This window comes from Chelmon rostratus, chromosome 22 (assembly GCF_017976325.1).
Source record: "Chelmon rostratus isolate fCheRos1 chromosome 22, fCheRos1.pri, whole genome shotgun sequence".
Lineage (NCBI taxonomy): Eukaryota > Metazoa > Chordata > Actinopteri > Chaetodontiformes > Chaetodontidae > Chelmon > Chelmon rostratus.
Window position 1 is genome coordinate 2,852,035 of NC_055679.1, and position 22,736 is coordinate 2,874,770.

General features: G+C 43.0%; 1 protein-coding gene across 2 annotated transcripts in view; it reads left to right on the forward strand.

Annotated features, from left to right (window-relative positions):
• Positions 1–22,736, forward strand: part of slc41a2b (solute carrier family 41 member 2b) — a 34,802-nt gene that overhangs the window by 1,018 nt on the left and 11,048 nt on the right. For both annotated transcript variants that reach the window (XM_041963728.1, XM_041963727.1), the window contains exons 2-10: positions 484–1,164; positions 1,706–1,813; positions 4,922–4,993; positions 5,610–5,754; positions 6,004–6,150; positions 13,313–13,460; positions 14,036–14,115; positions 20,602–20,733; positions 21,234–21,382. In XM_041963728.1, the coding sequence (XP_041819662.1) occupies positions 622–1,164; positions 1,706–1,813; positions 4,922–4,993; positions 5,610–5,754; positions 6,004–6,150; positions 13,313–13,460; positions 14,036–14,115; positions 20,602–20,733; positions 21,234–21,382 (1,524 nt within the window). In that variant the 5' untranslated portion in view covers positions 484–621. The remainder of the gene's footprint in view (positions 1–483; positions 1,165–1,705; positions 1,814–4,921; positions 4,994–5,609; positions 5,755–6,003; positions 6,151–13,312; positions 13,461–14,035; positions 14,116–20,601; positions 20,734–21,233; positions 21,383–22,736) is intronic.

Sequence of the window (22,736 nt, forward strand, 5' to 3'; positions counted from 1 at the left end):
CACAAGGTTACTGATGATAACGTCGCATTATCTGCGCTGCTGTGGTTTCAACATCCAGAGACATGGCGAGTAGCGTTGGCAGTTGTGTGCTGTGCTAATGGCCTGAAGCTGCCAGCTAAGTGTCCGACACTCAGCTGTGATCATGAGCAAGACTCTCCTGGTGACAGAGGACCAAATGTCAATGGCCATATCTTCAAGAAACAGAAAGCCTGTAGCTGCTGTAATGATGTGGGAACTTTTGATTCAAACACTTACCAGTCATGTTGATAAAGTTGCATTGATCCCTCAGACCGGTCTGTAATTAATTAGAAAACAGCTGCTCCTTTTTTCAGCCTCCTCTGGTTTCTGACTGAGTTCCTCTTCATAAGGTGACTCAGCTGCTCCGGCTTAGTGTAATATCATGCTGATTATTGCTCCAGGATGTGTTTTGCTGTCCTTGCAGCCATTCTGTTTCTGTTGTTTTTCCTTGTGTGCTCTCCCCAGGCTGATGAGTTCCTGTATCCAGTGTCTAACATGGATGGTGCACCTGAGCCAGAGTAAACCAGTTTGACTGTCTATCATTTGTACACCGTTCTCAGACTTGATGACAGGAGATGAGACACTGCAGCCGTAGACCACATCATGAATATCCAGAGTCTGGGAGGAGCTATAGGCGACTCCCTGGGCTCTAGCCTGACGGTGCGTATGAGCGGAGCAGGTGGCGGGTGGAGTGCTCTCTCCCTGAAGCCTGTTTCCTCTGGTCGGATTGCCTCTCTGTTCCAGACCATGGTCCCCACTGGTTATACCAAGCTACAGGAAGAGCGGCTAGCCATGGTGGACCTCGGAGCTAAGCCAGAGGCCGGCTCGCTCCAGAATGGCTACAGACAAGAGGCATCACACACAGAAGGCCGGCGGCTCCTGGATCGGGCCTCTCGGTCCTCTGTGACTTTATCTGACTGCGGAGATGGAGGCTACTCTGAAACAGAGCCCATGCTGGCTGAGAGGAGACTCTCTGGGGAGGAGGCAGATGTGGAGGAGGAAGAGGGTGAGGAAGAAGGGCTGGTATCTGATGTGCAAAATATGCCCAAGGAGTCGCCGCTGGCCATGGCGCTTCAGATCTTGGTGCCTTTCCTGCTCGCTGGATTTGGAACCGTATCAGCTGGTATGGTGCTGGATATTGTGCAGGTAAGCTGAGCCACAATACAGCTATTATTCAAACAACAACCAGCATAGTTGAGAGCTCAAGACAGTAAGCATTAAAGGCTAAGTCCAGTTTATTACGCTTGGGGTTTTTTTTCATAGCATGGGCCATTGAGACGTGGGAATACAGTAACATCACAAGAACAAAGTCTGAATGGCAAAAAACACCATCGGTCAGACATTCAGACGGGTTGCAAACAAGCCAGTTTATCAGATTATCTAAACCACTTTATTTGGAGGTAAAAACCAAAAGTGAGCACACTTGAAATTGCAGTTTTAAACCCCTGAGACCTTTATTGAATTACTGCCATGATTTTTTTACAAGAGAGACAACCAGTCTGATGATACAGTTAGATCTAGTCCGCAGGGTCAGAAGTTCATATGCAAGAGAGGAATTTACCTTATCTAATCGACAGCGTAGCATCTGAATTTGAATGTCAAATGAGTCTGTGTGAAAGTTGAGTGATTAGACGGTCAGACATATTAAAATGATTTTCAACGTATGGCTTCCTTGTGTCGTCCACAGCACTGGGAGGCATTTCAGTACATCACAGAGATCTTCATCCTGGTTCCTGCTCTGCTCGGCCTCAAAGGCAACCTGGAGATGACTCTGGCCTCAAGGCTGTCAACAGCGGTGAGCCAAACACACACACTCATACACACACAGTCATGATTCCATCACTTCAGAGGACGGTACATTGACTTACATCCCCCTTAACCCCTAACTCGAACGCTTTCCTGGAGACTTTCCCTAACCCTAGCCCTAAACAGTACCTGTACCGAACCCTAACCCAAGTCTTCACCCTAAATTGAATGATTTATGGTATGGGGACTATCCCCACAACATGAGTAAGACATGTCCACACACGCACATACACAGCAGTATGAAACATGAGGAAACAAAGTAATTAATGTTTTTATACTCAGTTGGGATGGATTTAGCTTTTGTCACTAAAAAGTTTAGACAGTAAAATATGCATATATTAAGACATAACAAACATTGCGGAGGATCTGACACCCCGTATATTCGCCAGCTGATTTGAAAGAGCTACGCAGACGACAGTTCCTGACGAGGGGTCTGTCTGTTTTTCTTTCTTTGGATGACATGTTTAATTTTCTGCCACAACTTGTTCTAGTTGTAATTAGACGGCTGGAATCTAGCATTATGCTGCAGTGACTGCTGTTTGCCTTTTTTTTTTTTCCCTTCTGCCTAGTCGACAGAAAGCCTCTTAGTTTTTTATTTTGTTCTTGGCTGACAGTTTCCAGTCAGCCTCATGACACGTCCTTTTAGCTGCTGTGGATGAAGGTCTAGATGTGCGGTGTTATTGAGCGGGTGTGTTTGTTTGTGTGGCGTGACATAATTTTTTGTGGGGGTGTCTCATCTCCACAGGCTAAGCCTCTTTCTGTGTATGGTTGTCGTTGGTCATCTCTGTCACGTTCTGTACAGCCGCTCCAGGCCGTAATTACATCTTGAACGTCTTCTACTGTGTCAGGTGAAATGGAGAAAAACAGTCCAGCTCTCTCTGCTCTCACCGTCCCCTTCTAAGTTCATGTTCTAATCACTTTGGAGAGTTTCAAGTAAGAATTAATTCGGAGCCTCTTGAATGGATTTTTGGTGTTAGAGCTTTGCGGATTAGGAATTAGTCGAGGAATTTGCTGATGCAGCAGAGTGAGGGGCGATTTCCTGTGGAGGGAGGTGAGAGGGGCTGTTGCAACCAGGACGGTTTAACAGTCAGATGGCAAATTTATTGCTCCACCTCGACGTCTCAGAACAATAGCAGTAAAAAGGGAAGAGCAGTGAGGAGGGAACAGGTTCGCTTGTTAGTGTCATCTGGCCGATGAATTAAATTTTATTTTCAGTTATGATTTTGGCTTCCAACTAATATAAAACCAAGAAAATCAAGATAAAAAGATTATTGTGTCGCAATGACAGCGTCATTACGCAATGACGCTGTCATTTGTTTTGTGTTACAATTCCAGGCACCTCTTTCCTGTACAGCTGTGCGTTTTTACCCCTCCCTAAAAGTCCAACCTCACCCTGAGCCAGGCTGCGGCATGTTCAATTCAGCTCATTGTGGTTAAGTGACAAGTCGTGACATCCTTGTCAAGCCGGCGTTTCTTGTATTATTATTATTATTATTATTATTATTATAAGATATTTCTTATTTAAAGTTCAAGGAAATCCACTGTTATGCATGATCTTTCCAAAGTCAGTGAGTTATTGTGTTAAATAAACGTGATTTCAGTATTGACCAAGATAATGTTGATTAGGATTTTTGCCATAGTCAAGCAGCCCTACATAAGCTCCTGTAAAGCCACTCTGCACAAACCTGTGCATTTACAGTCCCGTACAGAAGGGCATGAAGCACTTATTCAGCAGAACCTGTCAGAGAGTCCTCAGTGCAGGTCTCTGTTTGTCTCCGCTACTCAAACACAGTGAAGTCGAAGAAGCTGAAGAAGTGACAGAGCAGAATCGTCTCTTTGTTTGGTTTTTGGCTCTTCTCGTTGGCCCCTGGCTCCCCACATACAGGCTCCACATTCACAGTGCTGTGTCAACACGGACAGCAGAGCTCAGTGTGAGCCGATACTCCTCAGCGTCCCAAAAAACTGTTTGTCTTTGTGTTACTGTTGTTCTCCTCCGGCTCAGCTGTGAAACAGACAGTGATTCACAGTGTGGGGGGTTGTGCCTCACTGAAACATGTTGCAGGACTGCTTACAGTTACTCAACTAGTGAAAATGTTGCATAGAGTATTTATAGATTATGAAGCTTGTTTGGATTTAACTATTGATTTTGGCATCAGCTGTGTAACAGGAAAAGATTTTTTAAGGAGGGATGAAACCTGTCCAGTCCAAAGGCATATGTATGTATATTTAAAACCGTGGCTCACCTCCAGCTCAATGTAATTTATGCGGTAAAGCTGCAAAACAGCTTTAGTCAACATCTGTGAGTTGACTAAAGAGTCACTCCAGCATGTTTTCACAGCCTACTAACCCTGACCACAACACCAGCCTGTATAGTCAGACTGTAAGACTGTAATTAGTTAATCTTTTGGGTAGCACACCTGACAAAAATGAACTATTTCTGGTTTCTCAAGTGAAAATATTTGCTTGAAAATAACACCAAATTTGGTCAAATCAGATGAATTTCAGACTTATCACTTATCAAAACCAAACTGTCGCCAAAAAATCCTTGAAACGAGCAAGAAACACAGGCCTGACAGAGCATCACCGGTGAGGTTTTCTGTTGCTGGTAGACTTCAGACAGCCATTCACTGCAAACAATCTGACATCAAATATTAAATATGAGGAATTCATTTCCAAAGGAAGTACTGCTCAGCCTGTGTAAACACAACGCTGCCTCTGCTTGAGCTTGGAGACAAATTTGCTTTCCATACTGGGGCTGTGGAGCTTGAAAGATGCTCGGTTCTACTGGGTGGGGATGCTTTCAAGAAAACATTTTTAGGATCCAGTGTTTTGGGAGCTTGACCCATAGCAGGGCCTGAAAGTCAGGATATCTCTGCCTGTACCGCTTCGATTCTTTAATCTGTCTCTTATATCGCCCCCAACTTTATGAACACACAATACTAAGTTCATCATGATTTGTCCACTTAGTTTTGGTCCTCTAAAACTGGGGAGCTATGTATAGTGGGGCTACAGACTTTTCAGGTCATGGCATAGTCACTGAAAATCCATAGAATATTACTTTTGCTTTTTCTTTATTCTGTCCTCCCTCCCAACACAGGTCAATGTGGGCAAGATGGATTCTCCAATAGAGAAGTGGAATCTAATTATAGGCAACCTGGCACTGAAGCAGGTAATCACACACACACACACACTTGACCTGACCACTTACACATAACAGACACTTTTCAATAAAACCGAATCAGTATTAGGCCACAATGTTTGTTTTTTTATTAGCTTCTACGCAGATATGCACAAGTAATTCAAGCTGAATGCAGTTCTCAGAGGCACCTTTACTGATTTTAAATATTATAATGAAGAATCAAATAAACAAATGTAATAATATTTAATCAGCACAAAGCCCCACCTACATACTATCAAATGTATATAATTCTCTAAATGTGACATGGTGTATTATATTCTTGATACACATTGCCACTACCAGTGCTGGTAATTGGTTGGACATAGGTGGGCGTTAACTCAGACTCTTTTATTGAGCCCTGCCTGTGTAGTAAGACTGAGTACAAGCTCTGCTAATCATCTACCAACACACTGATAAACACATCGTAAAACATGCAACATTGCAGCGTTTTACCGTTGTTTGTCTGATGTGTTACGCAATAGCATCTGATGTAAGTTACAGTATCACGTTTTTACGGACAGTTACCTCCCTAAAGCAACGCTAGTGCTTGTGTTCTATTATCAGTAAAAGAGCACAGCAGGTGAATCCCCCCGCCTCTCTCCCCCAGGTTCAGGCCACTGTGGTGGGTTTCCTGGCTGCCGTAGCTGCCGTGGTTCTTGGTTGGATCCCAGAGGGGAAGTTCCAGATGAGCCATGCTGTGCTGCTGTGCTCCAGCAGCGTGGCCACGGCCTTCATAGCCTCCCTGCTGCAGGGTAAATACACACACACACACACACACACACAGCTGAGTACCACGGTTTAAAATAAACTGTTAATACTGTTGCTGTGGAGAAGCTTCGTCAATCCTGTCGTCTTCACAAACAGTGTCTGTAACTGATCTCACTTGCATTGAAAAAACAGATATTTCTTGATGATAGACTGTGTGTGTAAGAATTCCTGCAAGTTAGCAGTAATGTGCTGACTGTTAGTCAAGTGCTCCACCCTGCTTTTGTCATGTTCAGGTATTATCATGGTTGGTGTAATTGTGGGTTCGAAGAAGACGGGCATCAACCCGGACAACGTAGCCACACCCATCGCTGCCAGTTTTGGTGACCTCATAACCTTGGCAATCCTGGCCTGGATAAGCCAAGGCCTCTACAAGTGCCTGGGTAGGTGAACAGCTGCTACCTTCAGAGTACACTCTGAATATACACAGCAAATGCCATATAGTAATCTTTATAGCACACTGTTTGCAGTGAGTACACAAGGAGTTGACATACTTAATTGTTTTATATCGTATAACGTGGAATTGAGACACAACTAGTAATTTTGACATTTCCATCGCTGTTAAAAAGTTACAGCCTGCGCCGATCTCTCTTCAGGATTGTACACTGTGTTTGGCACATAAAAGAGATTTGTGGCAGAAAACCAGAGGGAGCACAATTCCTACAGTGTTTCACCATTAAGGCTAAGAGGAGAACACAAGAGTAAACACATGCAGCTGGGGTAAGGCTGCATGGGAAGGACGGCCGTAAGCAGAGAGATTTAGAGGGAGTGGTTCTGTGGCATGTGGTTTGATTCTTTTTTTAAAGTTGCATAATTTCGTCAGATTCATACAGCAAAGTTCATTTGAAAACAATTCATGACTTACCATGGGCCATTTTGGGGCAGAAAGTATGTCAGTATTAAGGTTGACACAGCATGACACTTCTGATTTTAATGAGTTCATTAAAAATGCCAGATTTCGGTCTGTTACTGTTACTGGTGCGGTTTAATACTGCAGGCAGTGAAACAAAGTATTCTTGCACTAATGAGGAAGTCAGGCAACAACTGACGTTTTTCCATCATTCTGCGAGCGTGTGTGATCTGTGGTGATTTTGTGCTGCACACGGAGAGTCTGCGGACAACAGGAAGCAGTGAAACCAGACAGAGTTTGTTACATGGTTTGCAGTCTGTCGCCTGCTGCTCTTCATCTAACTGCACACTGTGGCTGCTCCTTCTTGTTCCATTAATACAACCTGATACGCTGTCAAAAAATGCCAAAAATGACTGTTTTGTTTTGTAGACGCATTTTTGATGGCTAGTGAAGTTCACTGACATACACACAGCACTGCCTGTGAGTGCTTCACAATAAAAGTCCAGTCATGTTTCGTCAGTCAGATGCTTTTAATATGAAGCTGCAGCAGTAGAAAGTGTTCGGTTTGAGTTAGCAGTAACTTAATACAATATTTGCAGTTTTTTAAATGCTGCAAATATTTAACTATTGCAACACTGTGATAGGGGCCATAGGCTCAGTCATCATTGTGTTAACTCATTCACTCGTAAAAGATAGTGACGTCACAGACATTTAGGCCTATTTAAATGAAAATCTTCAAGATTCTAACTTTAACTGTCCAGCATCTGTTGTTCTGTCAGTCTATAAAGACATAAATGTATAACTTTGACAAAAACACAACTTTAGAACTTTATTCATGCACATTCAGTGCTATTAGCTAGTGTAAATGCCATTGCAGATCCCTTTCTAGCCGCCTGCTTTTACAGGGAACAAGCAAATTCTCCCTGGTAAAATGAAAATGAATTGTGTGTTGTACCTAATTTTTTTAATACGTTTTTGTTTGTCACCCTTTCTGGACATTTGAGGTGTAGTTGCAGTCTGGACTAGTAATGCTCTTAATCAGTCATTTCTTCTCTTTGTGACACCAGAGAACATGCATAAACTCATGAGGCTCAGTTACGTACAGCCTGACCTGCTGTCAGTCAGTAGAATTTGATTTCCCCAGGTGGGTCCACGTAGAGCTGATGATGCAGGATGACAGCTGCCAAAACTGTCCAATCAGTGAGCTACCCATCAGTCTGTATGGCTTCATGCTTACAACTCTTGTTGGTTTGTGGAGAGTCAGTGTCAGTTTGAACCAGACCAGAACTGAAAGAGTGAAAGCAGCCTTGGCATGCCTGATTCGTCTAATTTTAATATCCTGTCCATTACTCACGCAGACATGTGATGATGTGATGTTAATACTGAAGTGATATATGATTTTGTCCTAGTTTCCAGTTATTAATTCATTAACACAAGTAACACATTGCCAATCATACATGGTTTTATAATGGAGTCTACTACAAAACACTTCCTCAGTCAGCCAGTAGAGGTCCCTCCTGCCTCTCTGTAGCGGTCCTACCCTCAAGTTGCAGAACAGACCATCTCTTTTTCCTCTCACCACACATTCCTCATGTTTAATTCATATCACACCCAGACCTGTGTTGCACCACCTTGTATTACTTAATGCAGCGTACACTGGAAGCTGTTTCCTCTTGGAAAGCGTCTCGTGCTAACTTACCCTGTCAGGTCTAATTATATGACATAGATGTTCACCACTATGAAAGGAACAGTTTAGCGCTGTGAGCTAAATGTATTAAACACACTTCAGATTTCATATTTCCATGGCAGGGCAGTGCGTTGAGGCTGTCTGGCTGTGTCACTCTCAGGACAGTGGCCTCGTTGTTCTTGAGCCCAGCCACGCGGACTAATGGTCAGTTAACTGAATTTAAATCACTTGATTATCTATGCAGATTAGAACTTGGTGCTTCCAGATTTGAAGCATACCAGAGTAGAGATGAGACACCAGCGAGACGTAGTAGCTGCAGGAGCCAAGCTGAGCCCAGTCAAGTTTATTTCTAAAATGCTTTCAACAAACAGGGTTGTTACAGGGAGCCTCAGTGAGAGGGCTCAACAATAGATAAAAGCAGGGATAATGAGAGCATGAGATGGAGCGCAAACACTAAAAATGGGGCCAGAGCTTGTGTGCGAGCACAGTTTGTGTGTTGGTGTGGATGTGGCAACGCTGGGCCATTTCAGGGCAGTCCACCAGAGAACCGAATCGATGATGTAAACAAAATGGGATTAAATTTGCCGGCATTGAGCTAGATTAATAAATCAGGTTGGATCTCCACTCAAATACTGAGACACTGGCTGCATTTACACCTGTGAATTGGCCCACAATAAAGACAGAGAGCGTTATCTACAATACATATTACTATTTTTTTATTCACCACATCATTACATGGAGCCATAAACTGGCAGAAGACTGTGCCATAAAAAAGTGCCAGAGAGTAGTAGAAATGTCTGGATCCAAGTATGTGTGCCGCTAATAGAATTCACAGACGACTTAAAGTAGCATTTTTCAACCAAAATACCACATAGAGTTGCAAAGTGGGAGTGGTTTCTGGTGCTTTCTCTCACTGGAAATTTCCATGACAGGTTTCTATAAATGGTGTCCACCATGTCACTCCACAGAAACACGGGAGTCTCCAGGATATTTGAATGATAATACAGATGCATTTTTTGTTTCTGAGAAATCATGTTTTTTTTTTTTTTTCTCATCAGCTTGTCATGGTGTATGGCTGTAATCCCTACAATACCCATGAGCATTGCTGTGGAGAAAAAGGCAGCCGGAGGCATAAATCAGTTGGAGCTAATAAAGAAAGCTTTGCCAGTTAACAAAACATTTTGCTGTAGTTGCTGAATTAATTCAGAACTGACCCTGAATCTGAAACACTGCTGTTTTATCATGTCAGCTTGCCATTAGTATCGGACACAACAGAGTTTTAATGCTCCATTAATTAATTTTTTTTGGCCACTAGGGGGCAGCAGAACAAGCCATAAACCCAATACTGGCATACTGTATCACTTTGTGAAGGTGATATGGACAACATGTTAGCAAACACTCCATACCGAGCAAAATTAACATTTATTTTGAGTCTTCTTTTGACCACCTGGCAAATCTAAGTCCAGTATGATATCTGTTTAGCCCGATACCACAAATTGAGATCTTTACAAAGATCTTTACGATCTATAAAACGACACCCTCTGTCCTTAAACTCTCACTCTGTCACCCTCACTCTTTTTTATGCTCTGTTGTGATCTCCACTAAGTCTTGAGAAAAAAATATCTGGACCTTTAGGTGCTAAACGCTCTATTATGTTCACCAGCTAGTTGCCAGCTGTGTCTGGCTGCTGTGCAGTGCTGTAGAGGGAGTTTACGGGGGGTTTATCAGAGTCTTTTCACTGAAAACAGCTGCCAGCTGCCAAAAAGGGTTGAGGAGAGCACCGAGGGTGAACCAAACAGTAAGATGTGGGCTGCAAGACTAACACAATCGGCCGAAAGCTGCTATTAAGCTGTGTCAAACTGAGGGCAACTGTAGGGTCTAGTCATAATTTTCTGTTGGTTTGTCGCTACTCGTGACACCTTCCACATGTCATCATTTAACCGTTTGCTAATAAAAACATATTGGTTAGTGCAGCTTTAAGCTTAGTGACTGGATGGCTTGCCAAATGTTAACTATTTGATCACATATCTCTGTGGACACAGAGATATGTGATCAAATAGTATCAAAGAAGCAACTCTTTTCTAACTCAGTTGCTCAGTTGATCTTTTTTTGCTGATCATTCAACCAGAAAGGTTTTATGTCCTTCAAGTGCTCCAGACTCGTGTAACATCGTCTATGTAGAAAAATGAATAGGACTCCCAGAGACCTGGAGGCCTAAAATAGCTCTTTTACTGTTTACAGTATATTTTTTTGCCACTGCATCCAACTTTCAGTCCCTACCCATCAAGTCACCATGTCAACACATCAACGTGAGAGTAACTGGCAGGTCCTTTCTTTGTGTAATCCTGTTTCAGATGTCTGGTTAACCAGGATTGAACCATCTTACTTCTCTCACTTGTTGTTTTTACATTTGCGAGCTCATGCTGGGCCTCGGGCACTTCTGTCATCATACACCATGTAAGCTTGCAGTGCTTATCATCACTGCTGGGATCATCATTTCTTTCCCCTGCATTAGAAGCATCTCGCCATCTCTCAGCTAAAGGAGATAGCTGGCAGCCGTGCCGTTCTTTTTCCTGGCAGAGCGTTTTTAGCAAAATGTATTCCAGCAGAGATGGACAGGAATATCAATTGTTCAGTTTGGTGGTTTATTCACGGCAACAGCGATACTCTGTGGCGGCGTGTCAGAGGTTCATGTAAACAGTTTAACCTGTAGAAGACCTTAATTAGAGCACGGCTGATAGCTAGTTTGCTCTGTGTATGTCAACTCACTGTCTGATTCCCTGTGAATGTCTGCAGCTTAGGTAGGCAGCTGTGTTGATGTGGGACAAGGCTCCCCTTTCAAATGTGTGCCTCAGTATATCTGCCTCAGCTTTATATTTTAGGACTGAAGGTCTGCTAGAGCCCATTATACCCTGAACTGAACAGTGGGCCCTTTCTGTTCTCTACCTATGAGACCGTGGAGATAATAAATCTGGGACTGTTTCCTAATGACAGTTATTTAGTGCTTGGAACAGAATCCTGCTGGAAACATCTGGTGGTGGCTCTAAGCAGGTGCTTTACCATAATTACTCTTTCAAAATAGCTGTGTTGTGCTGTATTGTAGTTTGAACAAAGAGGTATAGTTGTAGAGAGAAAGCAGGAGAAACCTTCCCTGTGTTGGTGTTTCCTCTTGGTGCTCCACTTTCCTTTCACAGTTACAACATATGCAGCTCTCATGGGTTGGAGACTTTTCCCATCATTTTCCCTTACCTAATTACTTTCCTTTAACCTCAGTGGAAATCAGCTTAATGTTAAGGAAAGTGGTGAGGGAGAAATTTGTCAGAAATGGAAAATTTGCAGCATCCACTGTACATGTTGATGGAGCAAATGTTTTGGGAAATTCAAATCTTGTCTCCTTTTGTTTGCTTGGTGTACCTCAGGTTCAGAAAATTGGAAAGTAAGTTAAGCACCTTTAAAGCACCTAGATCTGTAACCATACTGCAGTGGCCCTTGGGAGGTCAGTGCTGGTCAGTTGGTCCACTGCTTTAGTCCAGATTTAAGCATGTCTTGATGGATTACCGTGGAATTTGGTACAGACATTGATGGTCCCCAGATGATGAAGCCTAATACCTTTGCTGATCTTCTGATTTTTCATCTTGCGCCACTACGAGTTTGCCATGTTTGATTTTGGGTGAAATATCCCAACCACTTTTTCATGGATTTCCACAAGAATTTGTCCAGACATTCATTGCCCCTGTGACTTTGGTGACTTTTCATCCTCAGCCATCATCAGCTCTAAGATGGTGCACATGCAAACATTATACCTGCTAAACATCAGCATGCTAATGCTTTCACTGTAAACGTGTTAGCATGCTGTCTGTGAACTCTTAGTGTTGTTTAGAAGTCAATCATTTCAACAGTCGTGACAGTTGACTGACAGTTGTAAGTCCTCAGCTGGAATTATCCTTCTATAAAGAGACACATAAAAGTCTGTGAGAACCTACGCAGAGAAGGATGTTATGGTTAACCAAATTGTCAACACGGTCCTGTGTGGACCTTCACATCATGCAAGCTGATTGATTGATTCAACCCCTCCCCGCATGATTGCCTACTTGTGGCCTGGAGAAGCATGCTTCTGGCTTCAGTGAGGAGATATTGAGCCATATTCACAAAGTAACCTACTTTACCAGCAGGAGTCTAAATGGTGCTGAAAGTTCCCAGTTAAGAATTTCCTCTTTCAGTCTATTTACATAGCTGCAGAGAAGGACTTTTACTGAGGAATGGAGAGAACTCCTCAGCTAAGAGAAGGGTGGGGCCGACCCCTTTGCTATGGATGACATCATGTGTCATGAATAAACTTTCTCACTGTGTGCAAGAAAAGCCACATTTCAATCTGTGTACAGCCAAGGTTGGATTAGCAGCAGGGCAAGGTGTGCTGCAGCCTCACTGTAAATCCACATTGTGTCAGTTTGATTGCTGCAATTTGACTAATTGAAATTTTTGTGGCGTAATCTCAACACAGCTCTATATCACCTGAAATGGCCTTAATGCAGATTCTGCATTATCTGGGATCCTTTCTTGTTGAGTGGCCAAAATATGATTAAATATAGAGAGATGTGGAGTGTATGGAAATCCAGATTTAAGTAATTTTGTTATTTCAGTTCAAATTGTTTAAAAGGTGCACATTCCCAAGTAAATACATTTAATCAAAGAGATACTTGTGTACTCAAATTCACAGAGTGGAATATGAGGTCAGTGGGGGCCTCAATTCATGTTTAGCACGTTAAATAACCATGGTCAGCATTAAACATTGATGCAAAGTGCAAAATGGAGAAAACATGTTTGTATTCCTCAAACTAAGTTACTGGAGAAATCATTTTGGTATTGTAACTGATATCATATTGGCACTGATAGTGAAAAAATTCTAACAGTACCCAGGAGGTTTCATTTCTCTAGTGCATTCTGGGATAGGCTTCAAACCCCCACCACCCAAAGAGTAAAAATGAATGCATCTCTTCCCTTTCCCCAGATTCCTACTCCTACGTGTCATCACTGGTTTGCGCCTTCTTCATGTGTCTGACTCCTCTGTGGATCGTCATCTCCTCCAAGCACCCAGCCAGCCGCACCCTGCTTTACTCCGGATGGGAGCCAGTCATCACTGCCATGGTCATCAGCAGGTGTGTGTTTGTGTATGTAACTGTGTGTGTGTGTGTTTAGTCTTCAAAGGGGAAAGAACAGCTATTCTGTGTCTGCGACTCCCGGTGTCTGGTTTGCTTGATGACTCATCCCCTAAACAAATTGCAGCACCCGAGCACATACACCCTCCAGTCCCCTTGAGCCTGGCAGCCTCGCTAATACATCCCGTAGGAAAGGATTGATTGTCTCGCTCGCTCTCACTCACTCTTTCTTACGCCCTCCTCTCAACACGCAGTGCAGGTGATCCAACATTTCCCAGGCTTTTATCCAGGAGTAAGAAAACACAAATATTGGCTCTAAAACTACTGAAAAAATCTTCCATTCTTTCTCTTGTACTGTATGTCTCTCTCTCTAATCTTCACCATTCAGTGCAACCGATGATGCATTTTGAGTAGCTTTTGTAGAGCAGCACACAAATTCACTGTGGACAGCATTGAGATTAAGACAATGCTCTCTCTTTCTGTTTCCATGCCCCTCTTTGTCTCTCTATCTCCATCTTCTACACACACACACACAGTGACACCAGTTAATGATCTTTTTATGTTGTTTTCTGCAGCATCGGAGGGCTCATCCTGGACAAAACAGTGTCTGACCCAAATCTGGCCGGCATTGTCGTGTACACCCCGGTTATCAACGGTGAGTCGCAGTATTTGCACCTCTTCTTCCTTCACTCTGAATGGCTTCAAGGTGTCACTGTTTGATTTGCAATTGTTTCCCCCAGAGGTACGAACAGACAGGGAGAATCTGGTGGAAGCGTGCACCGAAGGTTTTCATATAATAGCTTCCTAAATCCCCGGGGATTTAGAAAAGACATATACACACGTAAATAAAACCCAAAGCTTGTGCAATTAGATTGCTGTAATCCCACATCCCGTGTTTCTCCTCTGTGAAAGTGCAGGACACAACTCCTAAGAGTCGGTTTTAGTTTGTGCTGCGCTCAGTGACCCACATACAACACCCACCAGTCACACCACAAGATTGGGGTTGAACATATGTATAGCTCAGGTGGAGGTCTTCAGGTCAGTGACCTTCATTTACAAGTTCTTGATCCCTCCTTACCTGCGTGCATGCATGTACTGTAGCCACAAACAGTATGGCCTATGATCTCATAATGTATGAGTCCAACATTCCTCCACACGGAGCGCTATATACTAGTCTTCTAATTTCAAGTCAGTTTGGAATGATTTGGAAATTATTACAGGTCAGATATTAATAGGTCAGTGTTTGTCACCATTCTCGTGGCACTAGGACTCTGGCTCTTAGGATGTAGATGTTTATCAGTCTGTTGGTCAACCACTTTGGTGAGTGACTGACATATCTTAACAGCTATTGGATAGATTGCCATGAAATTTGGCGCAGACTGTCATGGTCTCCAGACAATGAATCCTATTGACTTTGTTGATCCCCTGATTTTTTCTCTGGCGCCACCATGAGTTGACCTTTTGGGCTTTTATTGAAATATCCCGTCAGCTTTTGAAAGAAATTGCACAGAAATTTGGTTCAGACATCCATGCCCCCGTCAGGATGAATTGTAAAAACTTTCATCCCCTGATCTTTACTCTAACACCATCATCAAGTGTAGTCTGTTTATAGTTTGGTTAATGACAAAATACCTGGTGAACATCAACAGGTTAGCAGTGCCACTGTGAGCATGCTGATGTGATTTAGCGCTTAGCTTTTGCTTTTGGATGGTCGCTTAAGACATCAATGGCCCATGTGTGTAGAGTATTCAACCTGTATAAAGAGATTTTAAACCTTGTTTAATGGAGGTTAAATGATGTGTTAGGAAACACAAGGGTACCAGTCTAAGACTGGTCTGGTCAGTCTGGATCCCCAGCAGATCTTTAGACCAGTTGTCCCATCCCTCATCTGCCTCATAAGACACCCATAAGGCAGAATGCATTTTTGGATAGTGTGACAGAGTGTTTTATCATATTCTATCTTCTGGGATGCTTATTGCCACTTTTCCTCAACCTGCTGACCCTTGTCTACATCCACTCGTAATAAAAGAACTTAGCTGGTGACGTCATGCATTTTCCAGAACGACTTTCGCCACTTACTGAAAGCACATGCTGCGTTACGGCCGCCTTGCACTCTGGTCTAATGGGCTGGCTGTGTTGTCAGTGGAGAAATTGTCCTCTTGTGATGGAGTTTGAGTTCTGCTTAGATTTATGATCAATCTGCAAATATCTTGGGTTGTTCCTGCTTGTAAGTGTTCTGAATACATTGGTGTCTTTTTTCACAGTCTCTAAGACTTATGGGTAATTAAGATGTGAAATCCCAGCAAGAAAGATCAAATATTTACTGTAACCTGTTATAGGTATAGCATGACTGTGTATTTAAAAAAAGACTTACGTTCGTTTGGAAACGTGGCTTAATAGTAAAAGCAAATATTCAAATGCACTTGAACATGAGTCAGAAATGCATGTGTATGTTGATTTAAGTCTGTTTCTGGATAGGTTTGTATAGTAAAACTTGGAAAATGCAGTGATTTGTTAAAAGGTTTCTTTATGAGATGCTTTAACTTGCAAGTTTAGAAAGAAAGAAACTCTGTTGTTGTTTGTCTCATTTGTTCCTCTCAGCAATTAATGCACACTTTGACCCTTTGAGCTGAGATACGGACAAAGTGTTTGTACACAAGATGGATGGCATGCCATAGAGTCTATTTGTCTTGTGCTGTCCAGCTCGCAGGTGTGAATGTATGTGAATGTGAAAACAGAAGGAGAGACTGTACTCTGTCAACAGTCCCTGGATAAATGAAGGCTACTAAATCCAAACTCCAAATGTTCAGCATCATAAATAAGTTATTCAATGAGTCTGGTTTAGGCAGTCCAGTCCGTCTCCACTTGACGAAACTGGTCCTCTTCCAGTTCCTCTCCATTCTATCTGCCACTGCTAACTGGCTCAGCCACGGTTGCTCGGGGCTCGGCACCTCCACAACAAGAGATAAGCTTTTAATTTAAATGCCATTAATGAGAGACATTTAACGAGATGGAATACGATTCTGACTCTAATTGGTTTTCCATCGAGACGTACCCCAGGCACAAACAGCTGGCCAATCAAGCGCATGTCTGTTTGTGAGGCCGCCGACGTGTGATTTCGTGTGCGGCGTGTCGGAAAAACCCAGGTCTCAGCAAACTTTTTAACTGTCTCAGATTTACAACATTTTATTCATGGGTGAGGAAGCAGTGAGGCGGTGGACTCGTGTCTTTCAGCTGATTAAAATGCACCACGGTTCCTGTTCTAATAAAAAATACAACTGAACAAAGGGCGGACAGAAGAGAAAGTGTGAGAGGATGGTGTGTGGGTGTTTGATTAGAATGGAGTGGGGAAGGAGATGTGTAGCGCGTGATAAGAAAAGACAGACGGAGGGAGGACCCCTCCTTTTTACCACACTGACCTCCATTATTTCATTTGAATACATGCCTATTTTGTACAATTTCTCCTGCTACAGAAGGTATCTGTGGCTGCTTAAATTATATTAATATTTAAATGACTTAAAAGCTATTCAGGTATGGTTAATCCAGGTAGTGTGCCAGTTAATTTCCTGATGCGCTTGCACCCATTATATTAGCTCGAGTATATATCACATCACAAATGGGCCTGGTGTTCCTCCCTTCATTTTGATTTTAAATTCAGTTTTAGGTCATTAGAAAGGTCTTAAAAAGGCTTTGATGTGGTTTTCTGACCCTGCTGATCGCTGCATCTTGTTCTGCAGTTTTCTACCAGACATCACTCGAATACAGTCTTTAATCTTTGCTTGCCATCTTGGCATATTTGCCTGTTCGCAGTCCTTCTGCTGTTTGTTTTGAGATAAGGTGTCTGTCTGCTTTATGACGTCTCTCTTCCAGCAATAAGTATTTTCCTCCTCTTCTTTCCACCTTTTTCTTCATTATTATTAGATATATTGTTATATGTTATCTGTGTTTGCTTTCATGTCACATCCTGGTGTTCAAATAAACAAAATGAAATGATACCTGGAGGAGAGGGGCAGAGATGAGATGAGCGGGCGCCGGGCAGACAGTTCCTGTGTCTCCCCCCTCCGGGCACAGTGGCCCAGCTGAAAGGAGCGCAGACCCCCTGCAGTTCCCCCACGCGGCCTCGCTGCAGCCCAGACCTCCTCATCCTCTTCATCCCCATTCCTCCTGTCAGACCCAGTGACCTGAATAAGCCAGATCGCCCCCAAACCTGCTTCACTCTACCTCTGCCCCCTGCTGAGGTGTTAAGAACACCCTCCACCCTCTTACCCCCCACCCACCCCAAACATCCTAAGGACAGAAAGCCAGAAAGTCAAATCAGTGCCAATTATTCCGATTTTAACCATGACTTGACAACAATACAAAGTGCATAGAATATATTTGAAATGTGAAATTGCATGCTGAAATTACTCAGTTCATTAGCGGGTTACTAATGTGTTGCTGTCCCAAAATCATAATGCACACCATCAGCAGGAGTTACTCATGCCTGGGAAGAAGTGACAAAAATAGTATGAGTTTAATAAACTGAACATAACTAAATATTGAAAATAAATAGCAGATCTTTGGTCTTTCAAATGTAACATGGTGATTTTAAATTGCATTACCTGTACTTAACAGTAAATTACATTGTATGTATGTAATTTGTTGTGTTGTTGAATTGTATTGGTCGGGAGGCTAAATAACAGAAACACCTCTCTAAATAATGCACTATGGTTCAATAGCACCACAAACTACATCTTCTCAAATGGAAATGAGTGCATAAGAAAAGGAATCAAGTATGAAAAGAAGGTAAATGGGATTCGTAGCACAGAATCACACAAATTTAGGAAACTAAACTAGGGTAGCAGTCTTTATGCTAAGATAGGCTAACTATTTCTAACTTCCTAACTCCAGTATGTTAGCCTAGCTTAGCATAAAGACTGCTACCCTAGTTTAGTTTCCTAAATATGTGCGATTCTGTGCTACGCTAACTATTTCCTAACTCCAGCTCCATTTTTAACATCACTCTGGGAAAGGAAGCAAGCAAGTGCATTGAACTGTTCTTTAACATCAGACCAGTAGCACATTCAGATTGTGGGGGCAGGACTGTGATAAGACGGGGACAGACGGGGCAGAGTGAGTGTGACTGCTCGTTGTGAAGTTATGTCTCTTTACAGGCCCAGTGGGAGCGCTGGTAACGCTCCAATAAAATGTTACCAGGCAGACAAAGAACCACAATAGATTGAATTAAGTGGACACCGCCCTGAGGTGCTGACAGTGTCTAATTTAATATACTCATCACAATAACAGGCCTGGTTGGACACACACACAAACACATCCGGCTTCTTGTTCTCCGTGCACGGTTTGCAGCACACGACCACTTCAGTGACTGAAAGCCAGCTACGTATAGAAGATGTGTTTACCTGCTGCACTGCATGCACTTAAATGATCCATTTTTTATGATTGTGAAGAAAGAAACACTTCCTTTCTCAGTTCTACAGTTTTCTTACAGACACAAAGGCACGCTTAGCAAAGCTTTTTCCCTTCTCTTCCTGGCTGCTCTGCGCCCACCTGTCAGCCAGTTTTGTCGTTGATATCTGCATGTATGCGAGCTCTCCTGCAGGGCTTAGTCACCAGACTGTGGCTACAAGGACGAAAGATGCGGGAAGTTAGTTTGTGTGTTACTTGCTAAAGGGAGGTGTGAGCGCCGCAGCGTGTGAATGTAAAGTGGTCCTGGATTCTGTCAGTACAGATGGCGTCCCACATTCTCATGACTGTTCATCTGCTTGATGTTAATTAAAATCTCACATGAAGAAAATAGAACTGCACACAGAGATGAGAGGAAAATCATAGTTTGTTCAAAACAGATTCGATTTTTTTTCTTTTCTGCCAAGGTAATTATATTGCAAAGCCTGAAGCTGCATTTATAGTTGTCTGTTGAGGTGAATGAGCCCTCGCACAGAGCTGCATCTGCATTCTGTATCTGACTTATGCCTCTTCAGAAATGTAACTAGAGGCTACGGAGACTACAGAAATACCACTTAGTGTTGGGATGTCAGTTTCGGCTTATTTTGCTTTTGATGGCCCAGCAGCTTTTAACTGGTAACTAACCAGTTAGCTTTCAGCTGAGGTGCACACTGGACTGCATCTACCAGTCAGTTGTGTCCTGGAAGTTTTCACTGTCCCAAACAAATGTCTAAGTGATGAATGGGGACAACATGTTTCGAAATCGGTATTCCAGTGTAAAGCTGCAGCCGGTGGCAGCGAAACGGGCTGCAACATTTGCCTACCATCAGTGTACATCCACTAAAAGTGTGTGTTGTTGCCACCGACAGGCTCAGATGTTGTTCTAAATGTCTGACAGCATTATGGAAAGGATCCTTAATTTTTGTTAAAGAGAAAGATCCTTTTTGTTTAACCAGAAACCGCTGCCGTATCACTCTCACCGAGCCACCAGACTCCATTTACAGAAACAGTCATTTCGTCATTGCAAGCACACTTCATTGAAACACGACAGGAACAAAATATACTCACCAAAACCTGACACTGTTCAGCAATCACCAGGAGAGGAGCGAGAGAGAGGGCAGACATCAGAGGAGCAACGCAGGGAAAACAGCGCATAGAGCTGAATATTTTCACATCTAACTTATTTTTAACAGATTTCCACCCAGATGTAGCTGAAAATCTCCAAAAGAAAACACAAATCATTGAATGTTTCCACCACACTGCTGTGTAAATGTTAGGAACTGGTGGTGCTACATTCCCCAGTCAGGCCCAATGAGATGACGTAATTAAAAGAGCGACTGAGCAGTGGAAAACAATGTGGATTTTCTGTGGGCCTCATGTATTAATGTGAGGAAGGTTACAGTCTCCTCATCACTCCACACAAACCTGATGGTGCCGTCTCTTCAGTGGAAGCTGCAGTGGACGTTGAAGTCTCATGCTTCATGTACTGTATGTCATCATTTATTTACGTTGTCGCACTTTGCTTTTATCAGGACACCAACTTTTCCACCTTCTGCCAAATATAAAAAGAAAAAGTTTTTTTTTTTTTTGCAGCGTTTTTATATAGCCATATTTCCCTGCCTGTGTCTCTTCATTTAGTTGACCCCACATTGAAGTTTCTGCTCCAATCATGAACCATGAACTCCTCTGTCTTGTCCAGGAATCGGGGGCAACCTGGTGGCCATTCAGTCGAGCAGGATCTCCACCCACCTGCATTTCCACTGTGCTCCTGGGGAGGTTCCTGACGAGGCCAAGGGCTGCTACTACCCCTGCCGTACATTCTGTGGTACAGGTCAGAACTGTGCAACAAGCATATCGTCTCAGCACTACTGTCCAACTCCAATATAGCTGAGAGGCACCTAGATTATTAATGCTGTGCTGATTGCTGATGAGAAGCCCTCGGCCTGACATGTTTTATTTGGCTTTCACATAAATACACAAGTAAGTTTGGACATGATGGTCAATCAAAATGCTGCCAGGATTATAATCATGCTTTAAATTGTGTACCAAGTCCACAGTTTGAAGCTGTGGCTCTCAGCTCTGGCTGCTGAGCTGCAGTACTGCTGCTTCTCTGCCCTACCAGGCAGTTAATTGCCATCCCCTGCTGTCCCAGGTGTAAATTAATTCCTTGTTAGAAGTCTAGAATGAAAACCAGCAGGACTCTGAATCTCGGGGACAGTAGGTGGGCTGACTCAAACGGCACAATTTGTCACCAGCCTATTCAGTCATAGTGTAAAGAAGCGATCCCCTGCCATTAACCCTTAACCTTCCTTCTCCTCCATCCTTTCTCAGGAGCCAATCATCGCTCTGCTCAGGTGCTCCTCCTTTTAGTGATCCCCGGCCACCTGATCTTCCTCTACACCATCCATCTGATGAAGAGCGGACACACCACCCTGACGCCCATCTTTATGTCCGTCTACCTGGCTGCTGCCATGCTGCAGGTGAGCACCTGGTGGCTTCAGTGCCAGTGTGCATTAATATTCAAGAAGCTTTAGAATTCTAAGATAGTCTATTTTGCATCCATTGCTCATCATTCCACATAAAACTATTCAAGCTCAAGGGCCATTTTCACAATCCAGTCTTAATATAGCAGACATTAATGCAGCTTGAAGGAGTTTCATTTTCATGATTTTCACCCCAATATAAAAGTGAGTAGGAAAAAAAGCAGACCCCTGTCTTTTAGATTGTTTAAAGCTGCACTAATCCACATTTTTATATCAACTATGGATCAAGTGAGTATGTGTAATATGCAAAACGTCATTCACAGTGATGAACCCACCCACAGAGCAGTTCCCCCCAGTTCTACAGAGCCTTTCATGTCTTTCGCTGTCATGGTGGAGGTCAAACAGAGAAAAAAGAACAGGAAAAATCGGATTTACTGTCAAGTGGACCCAAACACAACTCAAAATGAGAGCTAATATGGAAATAAGGGGGCTTTCAGCTTGTAGTGATTTCCGTTAATATTCGGAAGCCAACATTACTTTCTCATGAGTGAGTAGGAATATGTTTCTATGAAAGTTTAATCTGTGCACGTGCTTCCCTCAGAACACTTGTAGTAAAGGAGGAGAAGCAGGTGTGTGCACCCTGCGAGCTCCTGGAGCGTTGTGGTTTCAGGCGACGCCTGAAGGAATCTCACACGTCTGTATGTTTTTGTTCTGGCAGCAGTTGAGATAATTATGAACGGAACGACCTGAATCATGAATGACTGCTTTAACTTCTTCAGGTGAACCATGATCTGTCTTAAAGTCTGGAATTTTAAGAATGTCGTTGGCGTGTTTTGGAGCATGCATTGGGAGCTTGTTTTGCCCGAAGGCTTTTTAAGGCCTTAAATCTTTAATGCAGACATGGAACATTAGGATGTAATCCTGGCCACTGAGGAGTTGGAGACTTTCCAAATCAATTAAGTCTGTAGCCAGTAGAGCTGCTTTAAGGGTGCTTCAGTCCCAGATAGAATATCAAATGGCAGAAACAGGCCCATGGAGTTGCAAGGGTAGAAAGAGTTTGGATGCAGCCTCTTTCATATCTTAATATTTACAGCCATTAAAGAAGGAACACTGACCAATTTATTGTTTGGGTTAGAAAACACAGTGGGTCAGGCTAAAAGGCAGACAAAAGACACTGACCTTCTTTGCTGCCTGTGTTGATTTGTCTCCGGATCATCTCGGGGAAATTGCCTGAACTCTGTTTTGAATGACGGTTTCTCCACAGCGACATAGCAGCAAGGTTATAATGGAATGATTGCTTATTGAAGCGTGCCGCAGAATGCTCATAGAATTTCATCTGCTTTGTCATCAG